The following is a 10294-nucleotide window of genomic DNA, read 5'->3' as shown; positions in this document are numbered from 1 at the left end:
TTTCTCTAAAATTTTGAATTGATATTTTCTCCAAAAAAATGCTATAAAGCCGAAAAAAAAAAACTTTTTTATTCCACTTAACTCTGAGTAAGATAACAGATAACTATTGACATTGCCGACTTTGTGGAGCAGTTCAAGAGTGACAATCCTAAATTTAGCACATTGGTTTTTCCGAATTATTACTCAATTTATTATTTTTAATTTTGATTTTAATTTTAATTTTATTCAAAAAGGGGTTTTTTTTAGTAAATTGAGGCAGTTCCAAGCAGTTATGGTCTTTCGAGGATCAAGCAAATATTGTGCCTAAATCTGTGACTATTTAACAGCTGTGTGTGACTTTGAAAATAATAAAAAAAAAGGTTCAAACTTTAAAGGAAATCAAATGTATACAGCACTGTAGAGTCATTTATCACTGAGCAAGTGCTTTAGTCTTTTGTGTGAGACAGAGGGGGTTACTGGGTAGGTTCAAATTTTTCATTTTTATTCAATTGGGTTTTGCTTATCTACTCTCTGGATTCTGAGCCTTTTTCAAAAGCATTCCTTTGTTTTGCTTTTATTGTGAAAATTTACATGAAACTCTGTGCTTTCTTTCTTTTAGTTTGAGAGAGAGAAACAAGATTGTAGAATGAGCAAAGTGTTGAGAGGAAGATAGATTGGTTGTTGAAACAGAGACACAGTCTTTCTGCTTAATGGGTACGTATATTATTAGTTTTCTGTTTAGTTAACATTTTTTTTTTTCAAAATTTTGCACAAAAAAAAAAAGTTAGCTTTAAACACTCAAAATATAATGTTGAATGCTGTTGCATGTTTGCAAATTTTCATTTTTTTTCATGTGTTATTATTTGTTGTTGTTATTTTTCAATTTTGTTATGTGATTTTGTAGAATGCATGTAATATTGTTTATAATATTTGGTTTTCAATATCTTGGCTGTAACATGCACCTTTTTGGATTTTGATTGATATTTGTCCTGCAATATTTTTCTTTTAAATATTCAAATTATTTACCTGTGATATTTGGACTGAGAGATTTATTGAGTTTTTTCATAGTTGTTTTCTGAGTACAGTGTCTAGATCTTGTTCATGTTGTTTTGAATTTCAAAAAATGCAGTGACAAAATAGAAGCTATGGACATTTCAGAAGTTATGAACATTCCTGACTATACAAGAATTCTATTTGATAAGCTTCAGAAGTTTGAGCCTGAATATGCTTCAAAAATAATTGGAATTCTGCTCTTGCACAATGAACATGACATTGCTAAATTGGCTACATGTCCGGACCACATCGTCCGTGACGTGGCATTCAAGGCCAAGAATGATCTTCAAAGAATGTCTGCTCATAAACCATCCATAATTCCAATTTCAGTCCCTATGAACCCTCCGCAAGGATTAAGCCATTTATCAGTAATATCACCTAGAACACCTACCTCTCCACCAAGCTTTCCGGTTCACAATTCTCCTTATTGGGATCCATATCCTGCTACCAATACTAACCCTGAGTTTATGAAGTACTCGGATTCGATTGCGGAACTGCAGAATCAGGCAGAGTTGTATGGTTTGGAGAGTCATGTAGATCCCATTGGCAGTGATTTCTATGGATTGGAAGCTTCGACGCCGAATTTCGGTGGAAAGGCCGGGAGAAGGTATTCAGGCTTGTCTGATTTTCCTGTTAAGACATGTCACTACTTTAACAAAGGTTATTGCAAACATGGTGAAAGTTGTAGATACTATCATGGACAAGCCGGCTCCGAGAGCTTCTCTCATATGTATGGAAATGATTTTGTTAATGATGATCCGGTGGTTTCGCCGGGCTCACTAGCGCAGCTAGAACGTGAGATTGTTGATCTTTTAAAGCAAAGACGACGCAATCCAATTACAATTGCTGCCTTGCCAATGGCATATTATGATAAGTACAAGAAGGTGCTTCAGGCAGATGGTTATTTAACCGAGAGCCAGCGGCATGGTAAGTCTGGCTATAGCTTGACAAAGCTTCTGGCGCGGCTGAGCAATAGTATTTGTGTCATAGACAGGTGGAGCTCTTATTAATCTTGGCGACTGTTTTCTTTCTGGAATTTATTGAATGTTTCTTACCAAATTTGACATTTTATTTTGATTGATTCACAGACCTCATGGGCAGCATGAGGTAGTTCTAGCAGAGGATGCTCCAAAATACACCCAAAAGAGAGATTTTGTTCAAAATATCAGTGCATCGCGACAAATATATTTGACATTTCCGGCTGACAGCACTTTCACAGAGGAGGATGTCTCTAATTACTTCAGGTGAATTGTATTTTGGCTGGGTTTGGTAAAGCTTTCTGAAGAGGTGCTTGTGCTTTTTAAAAGTGCTTGTGCTTGCAGCTTTTAAAAGTTAGGGGTGCTTTTGAAAGCATTTAAGAGGGAGCTTTTTAAAATTGGCTTGTATTTATCAAAATTAAAAAAATCTAATATAATAAGTATTCAAAATTATCATTATTAATTATTAACACTAGATTTCATTTATTTTCCCACACATATTTCCTGCAATTATATTGCCATTGAAAAAATACTCATATATTTCTAATTTCTCAACCTAACTTTCACAAATTCTAACACAATCTTCATATATTTTTTATTTTTCAACCTAATTTTCACAATTTCAACACAAATACATCTCTATCATGTATTAGGTATGAACTTTTATCTTTTTATATTATTTTTGTACGTTATTTTTGTATTTTTTAGATGTTTGTTTTTCTCTGTTCTTTAAAACGTGAAGAAGGAGACTTGATTTATGGAAACCAATCATAAAATTTTCGTACACCAACTTTATAAACATTAGTCAAAATTATAATAACAACATATATATATATATTTTGTGATTTGTAGATGGGTAATTGACAGTACTAACATTGATTACATACAAGTTTTATTATTGACTAATGATAACTCTATTTATATTAATATAGAGTAAATCAAATAAATATTTAAATTATTGGTCTCTAAAATTTGAAAAAAAAATTATTTTTCGTTATAAATATGTTTATTATAATTTTTTTAATTTTTAAAAGCTGTTCTATTAAAAGCTATTTTTAACGTGATTTTACTAAACGCAAGTGCTGTCGCTTTTAAAAAGCCCTCTTTTAAAAGACAGCTTTCATAAGCTACTTTCGAAAAGTAAAAACTTTACCAAACTAAGCCTGTGTGTATGTGAAGTTCACACTTCATTTCAGCTGATTATTGTTAACAAATTTCTGATATATGTTTTCCTCTACAGCACATTCGGGTGTGTTGAAGATGTAAGGATTCCATGCCAGCAGAAAAGGATGTTTGGCTTTGTGACGTTTATTGATCCGCAAACTGTTAAAACCATTTTAGACAAAGGGAATCCCCATTATGTTCGCGGGTCTCGGGTGCTTGTGAAACCTTACCGGGAGAAGTCAAAGGTTATTGAAAGGTACTTCCTGTCTAATGTTCCTTTTGTTAATTTACATTTTCAGCTCGGAATTGAATGCTTATACTCTGGGTTTAAGCTTGAAATGTGGGTACAATTGCACTTGACATTAGAAAGGGTTCTTGTTATAATTTGATTTTTTCTTGGTATAATTGTATCAATATCTGATTATTTGAAGGTTAATTTAGAGAAATTTACATATGACAATAGTATATATTAATTAATTTACTTTTGTCCTTTGTGTATGAATGAAATTTAGTAATTTAATTTTATCCTTTGATCATGTTAGTTATGTTGACACATACTTCTTTTTTAAGAAACTTTTCATATCAACTTTAATTTGATTGCAGGAAGTATGCTAGAATTCAGCACTCTATGTGTTACTCACCTCACCACATAGACATGGATTCTGAAATGAATTCAAGTGAGTATCATATGACTTGTTCTGTGATCGGATTTCTTTCTCTCATTAGTCATTAATATAACCATTTTCAATTTTTTTTTGTAGTTTCAAGAAGTTGTGGGAATGCTAGATCTCTTAGGAGACAACTGATGGAAGAGCAGGAGCAGGCTCTAGAACTAGTAGAAATGCAAAGGAGACGTTTGGCAGCGTTGCAGTTCGCCCAAAATTCTCTGTCTACTTCACCCCATTTTCGCTTCTCCACGAATGGAATGAGAGCTTCAGAAGGTATGTAGTAGTAATATGAATTGCATTTATTTATTATGAGTACATTCTTTGTATCATTCTTTATAACGCTACTTTACATTTTTCAGATAATTTCAATTTCAACTTTCATCCTCAAGAATCTTTCAATGATAATGAGAAACCAAGTAATATAGACACCAATTTCTCTGACGAAAACAGGTAAATGTACCTATCACAATTTCTTTGTATGTTGTCTTGGAAAATCTATTTGTACCATCCATAAAACAATATTTTTGGTTTGTGCACGCAGCAGCAGCCAAGGACTTGACCTTCCGGACAGTCCATTCGCATTTCCGGTGGAGAATGAGAATCAATAAGTCTTATAGTTTCAGAAACACACACAGAAGAAATATAGAGTTTAAATAGCCCAAGGCCAAAGGCATCAACTTTCTTTTGATATACTATACAGTACCAAGTAGCTTTGAAGTTTAGTCAAAATCTCTGGCTAGTACATAAAAAGCTGAAGAAGGAGAGTTTGAAGACACAACTTGAACAGGTGGAATTAACATAATTTTAATGATACTTGTAGCGAGATTTATAGTTTAATATATCATACAAAATGATAAAAGGTATGTTTTAAGATGAAGGTAGCAGCAGGAGGATTATAAGTTATTAGTAGGACTATATATTATATTATGCATAGCTTTCATCCATATTGTATCCTTGTCTAGGCTCTGGCCAACTAGACTATAGCTTTTTTAAGCATAAACAATTTAAATAACAGTTTGTGGTAATTTCAATACCAGTATTTTACATTTTAATCTTTTTTTTATTCTTTAGTGCCGTTTCACCAAATTCATGTTGGTTTTATATTCGAGGAAATGATTAGTGCATTCTGCTTCTGCACGAGCAAGGAAGAAACTTTTGCAAAGAATTTTTTGTAAAGATTGAATTAACAGCATTGTTTGGTAAACATCAATCTGGTTATTTTAGTGAAACTCAGGAATTTAAATAATCCTTTTAACAATTTATTATCATAGAACCAATGAATTTTCAAATTAGTGTCTTATGTAATTTAATATAAAATTTCGATTTTCGAATTCTTATTACTGTCTACACCAGACGAAGACTTGTGGATTTTGATCAAAAGAAAAAAGAGAAATAAAAAAAAGGTGTAGGATTGCTGTAATACAAGTATCTCAGAAGAGATTGAACATGATATTTTAGCATGTATCCATGATGAGATTGCCTTCATAGTAACATGTTATTTTCAAGTTTGTAACCGAATGGTGATGGTGAAACGTGTAACAAATAAAGTAATATTGATTTGAAGAAAAACTAAATAAATAAATAAAGCAGCAAAAACACCAAAGCAGAAATAAATCCTTATGACAGAATATGTAAGCTGTAAATTTAACTTGATGCCGCCTCCTTCTATAATTTATACCAGTGTAAGTTTGCAATATTGTCCACAACCTGCAACAAATTAGGGGTTACTAACAGCATATTGAATGTATATTCCTAATCATGAAAATCAAACCACTAAAGAAGCTAACAGCATATTGAATGTGTTAATCATCAAAATGCTAAAGAAGCTCACCTTACGGTGCAGACTGCACTATGATGTGTTCTGTCTTTTCATATCAAAATGCTTCATAAACAACCCGAGAATAATGAAGGAACTCAAAGGATCATGCTTCAGCCATAATGCCGAAAAAAAATATAGCAACATGTTACTCGATGTTAGATTTCTAGAGATTGTTCTTCCTTCAGTACTGATTGCAAGTATATTAACACAAAATTGATCCTGGTATATCACATTTTTCTTTCGAATTTCTCGGCAAACCTTCTGACTAATAATCTTTGACGAAATGCCAAATATTTATCCAAACTAGTTCCAGCCCACTGTTGACAAAAGCATTCATCAGTTGGAACAAGAGATCCAAGTGGAAAGGGTCCTTTCGGAGCTTTCTTCAAGGAAACCAAGAACCTATGACGAGGACGGATTCTTTGGTCCAAAGACAAGCTAAGGTACATTGGGTATTTGGTCAAGGATTGCACCTCATTGTTGAGTTCATTTACCAAGTACAAATACTTGGGCTTCAGATTGTCCTCTAGGGACAGAGATAGCACCTGCAGGTTCAGTAGTAACTAACGATAAAGACGATTCTTAAGGATCAATTCAATAGTTAAGTAAAAAATTACATAGGACAGAATATAATACAATGGAGCGGGAGAAAGGAAATTTGGAACAATAAAACAGAATATTTTTCATTTATCAATAATGAAAGTACAAAAGAAATGAAAAATTACCTGTGTAAGACTAGTCAATACTTTCAAGATGTCTGAATTTTTCATTCCTATGCTTCTTAGGAAGTTTATCCTTGGAAGTAATCCATCATCTATGCTGTAGTGGAGAAGCTGAGGATGTTTCGTCACCATCTTCACTATGCTATCTTTGGGTGCTCCCAACTCTTTGGTTAGAAACATGTATCGAGTATTCCATGAAACGTCAATGCGCTGGACAAGAATTTGTGGGCTTAGCTGAATGACCTTACCCAAGTCTCTTTCCTTGATTCCAACTTCCTCAACTAAATATCTTACTGTCGGTTTTAATGAATTTTCAACACTATAAGAAAAAAGCGATGGAGCGACGGCAATGATTTGCCCTATCCTGGAACTTGGTATTCCCAAGCCTGCCAAGAAAGCAACATGAGACTTCAAATTGTTCTCCACCGTATACCCCAGAATCTGAGGCTGCCTCACAAGGATTCTTCTAACATCTCTATGTTTGACACCGACACTCATTAAGTAATCTAACCTCTCCTGTGCAGAGCATACATTGATTTGAAGTGACGGCATGTGCCTCTGATACATCTGGACGAAGTGTGACTCCTTGATTCCAAAGGTGCTTAAGTAATCAAGAAGCGGTAACCATTTCGAATCCAAGATAATCTCTTCCGACAGCCGTGGATATTTCTTCTCCTTTAAGTTCTTATCAAGCTGCAATCAAAATGCAAGTTAAACCTTTTAAAACTGAACAGCTTACTGTAACACCATTTGGTACCTTTCCATTGTAGTTTCGCCGTAAAGATGCCACTCCCTCGCTTCCGCGAATTCTAGTGCTTGGTTCATTATCAAAATCTCTTACACCCCATTCCTTTTCATTTTGTCTTTCTTTTCCTGCACAAACAAACAAGATTATACAACATTCAACTTTCCTCTTAAAACTAGTCAGCAAAACTCTTTCAAGCATACCTTTACTTGCATGCAACTTAGATCTCTTGCCATTAGTGTCCAAGCGAGCAGGCTCAGCAAATTCTTCCTAAGAACGCATTGCACAAACAAGAATAAGATTACAAAAACAAATCCCCAAAAGCATCAACAAGATTAGAAGAACACCGACGTCATTTTCCAGTTGCGCAAAACCAAATTTTCCAAATCGAAATGTTATGAATACCGGAAATGAGAGCTTCATCGTCCCTCGCCAATGAAAAATTGGATTAATTGCCAACAAAGTTTACTCATAACAACACATTAACACCTTAAACAATGAACAATAAAAATTTCAAAATTTGTTTTCTTTCTGAAAATTAAAACCGAAACAAATAAATATGAACATGAAATTGAGCTAAGGAGGAACAAATGAAACTCACATCAGAGAGCCAATCACCGTCCTCGTCGTCGTCGTCCTCGTCGTCGTCGTCGGAATCGTAGGTAGAGAGAGGGTAACCGTACTTAGACTTGCGGTTGGTCTTGAGAATGTTTGGATTGGAATGCGCCGCAGCAATCACAAGCAGCACCTTGCTGCCACCGCCACCACCTCCTCTTCCGTCAATGGATGAAGACGCAGAATTCGAATTCGAACTCGAACTCGGATTGAAATGCCATTCAACAAAGTTCCGAAAGGAAGAAGAAGAAGAATAGAGGAGGGGATTGCAGGGATAGAGAGAGAATATGGAAACCATTTGTAGAGAGAGAATATTCTCCAAAACCCTACTGAGGGTAGAATCTCTTAACGATGTTTCAGTTGAAACTTCAGAGGTTTATCCATTTCTTCTTCTCCTTCTTCTTTCACCAATAGAGCAAATTTAATTTAATGATTAATGTGAATAATTTTTTTATTTAACTTAGTCAACTTATCCAAATATTTTTATGAATAAAAATTTGGTTTAATTACTTTGTTGGTCCTTATAGTTTTACAAAATTTTTAATTAAATTTCTATATTTTTTTTAATTGGGTCGCGGCACCAATTTTTTTTAGTTATTTTTTTTCTTTTATCTGAATCTCTGCACCAATTTTTTTAGTTAGGTTCTTATACAATTAAGCTAATTACTATCAAAAGAGACCTAATTGAAAAAAAAATAATACAAAAATCTAATTAAATAAAAAAAATATAGAGACCTAATTAAAAATTTTATAAAATTATAGAAACCAACAGAATAATTAAATCTAAAAATTATTTGCAATAGTATTTTGTCATGCTATTTAAATTAATACTTTTTACTACAAGTCTACAACTTATTCTATTAATAAATCATCGTCAAAGTTGCTACAAAGTGCAATCTGAAATTCTTAATAACTAATTTAGACTATCAAATAATTTACTCACTTATTTACTTAATTAAGTATTATTTGTTTAAATTTTAAACTTTTAATATTTATTTAAGTGACTGAATGAACAAATAGTTAGTTATTTGAGCTAATTGCCTGACCTAAGTTGGTTATTAAGTGGTAATTTTTTTTTTGAGTGGTAAATTTATTAGTAGAACCTTATCGAGAACGTGAATCACAGAAGCAGCCAATGGATCAGAGAAAGCCCACGTAGCCTTCTTCATTTTCAATATTATTATTATATTAACGGCTTAGCCGTAGATCTGTGAACCGGACCGGGCTGGCCCGTTGCCAACCATGGAATCTGCACTTGCTTCTTCTCTGCTTTCCTTAGCAACTCCGACCAGACTCACACCCATTTCTTGTTCTCCGCCAAGACATGCAACAGTTCCTCTTTGTGTCAGAAGAAGCTCCACTTTTTCAGCTAAGATTGCAGAAACAAGAAGAACATCAACAAGGGTCTCGGCTATCAATGATGTAACCACTGTTCTTGACCCTGCTCCAGTTGAAATCACATGGCAAATCATAGTTGGAACTATAGGTATATTATTCTATTCAATAATAGAAAGCTATAAGGCTTTTAGAAAAAAGTTATTTTCCAAAATTTACTATTTTCTATGTGTTGATTATATTTTTGCAGCTGGGATTACACCTTTTGTGGTGGCAGGGATAGAGTTCAGCAAAAGGATTGTAAGGGAACCTTTTGATTTTGATTCATTTGTCTTCACGTAATATTGATAGTTAAGAACTATTAGATGATAATTTAGTTAAACATATTAAACTATCTAATGATTCTCAATCATTAATTTCACATGAAAACAGTTGCATGCGAGTTTTCACCTCTCTTGTTTTTAGAAAAAATTCTTGATTCATGAGTTTTGGATTTTTATTGCAGATAGCACAGAGGAAATGTGAGGAATGTGGAGGATCAGGGATTGTTTTCAGGGACAAGAAGTATTTTCGTTGCCCTGAATGTGGTATGTCAAAATTTCATACTTCAATTTTAAAACTTGCTCATTTACTATTGCCACTAAAGATTTTGTGATTTTCTCTGATTTGTTGATTCTCTATCTAATTAGGAAACTTCATATTCTGTCTAATGTAGGTGGATTTCTTCCTTGGCAGTCATGGAAGAGATTCTTTTCTGGTTAGATGCCTTGTGATACATTGCACATAACAAAACTTCAACAATCACAACCTTGTTACAGAACATATTCATTTGTCATCCAATCAAATATAATCTTGGTTTAGGTTGATTGTTTTGATGTATGTTTAACTTAATATCACTTTTAATTCGTTTATTCTTAAACGTTTCTTATTAAGTAAGGACTAAAGAGTATCACTCTACTTGTCACTTAAATAAATTTTAGTTTTTTATTTATTATATTTTAAATCAATGGTTTAAATTTTTTTATAATTTTAGAATTAAACATTTTTTTTCTCTTTATTTTAATAAAACATTATATAATTTAATTTCCTTTTACGATTATGAAAGATATCTTTCATTCTTCACGTGATTCGAAACTTAAAATTTTAAATTTAATACTTAAGATTTAAAATTTAAAATTTAATATTTAAAAATTTAAGATTTATGATTTTGAATGAAA

At 33.0% G+C, this 10294-nt stretch overlaps 3 protein-coding genes across 9 annotated transcripts; 2 read left to right on the top strand and 1 right to left on the bottom strand.

The window, feature by feature from the left end:
• LOC107609329 (zinc finger CCCH domain-containing protein 18) lies at positions 35-4893 on the top strand. Of its 7 annotated transcripts, none has more exons than XM_016311244.2 (9): positions 35-165; positions 599-693; positions 1109-2026; positions 2121-2276; positions 3250-3429; positions 3777-3850; positions 3935-4114; positions 4201-4291; positions 4383-4893. In XM_016311244.2, the coding sequence occupies exons 3-9, from the start codon at positions 1125-1127 to the stop codon at positions 4447-4449; spliced, it is 1650 nt and encodes a 549-aa protein (XP_016166730.1). In that variant the 5' UTR covers positions 35-165; positions 599-693; positions 1109-1124; the 3' UTR covers positions 4450-4893. The 7 variants fall into 7 exon arrangements, with proteins under 7 accessions (XP_016166730.1, XP_016166729.1, XP_016166731.1 ...); XM_016311243.2 differs by lacking the exon at positions 35-165 and adding an exon at positions 172-459; XM_016311245.2 differs by lacking the exon at positions 35-165 and having other exon boundaries at positions 172-693; positions 4386-4893.
• On the bottom strand, positions 5259-8157 carry LOC107609765 (transcription termination factor MTERF9, chloroplastic). Its single transcript, XM_016311788.2, has 6 exons — positions 7729-8157; positions 7331-7397; positions 7140-7255; positions 6386-7075; positions 5673-6205; positions 5259-5548 (listed from the first exon to the last, which is right to left on the bottom strand). The coding sequence occupies exons 1-5, from the start codon at positions 8038-8040 to the stop codon at positions 5888-5890; spliced, it is 1503 nt and encodes a 500-aa protein (XP_016167274.1). The 5' UTR covers positions 8041-8157; the 3' UTR covers positions 5259-5548; positions 5673-5887.
• On the top strand, positions 8870-10009 carry LOC107608184. The gene is made up of 4 exons (XM_016310056.2): positions 8870-9228; positions 9328-9377; positions 9583-9664; positions 9793-10009. Exons 1-4 carry the CDS (start codon positions 8985-8987, stop codon positions 9837-9839), a joined length of 423 nt encoding a protein of 140 aa, XP_016165542.1. The 5' UTR covers positions 8870-8984; the 3' UTR covers positions 9840-10009.

Source organism: Arachis ipaensis, chromosome B07 (assembly GCF_000816755.2).
Source record: "Arachis ipaensis cultivar K30076 chromosome B07, Araip1.1, whole genome shotgun sequence".
NCBI lineage: Eukaryota > Viridiplantae > Streptophyta > Magnoliopsida > Fabales > Fabaceae > Arachis > Arachis ipaensis.
Note: the sequence above shows the minus strand (reverse complement) of the source record. Positions and strands in the feature narration are given on the sequence as shown.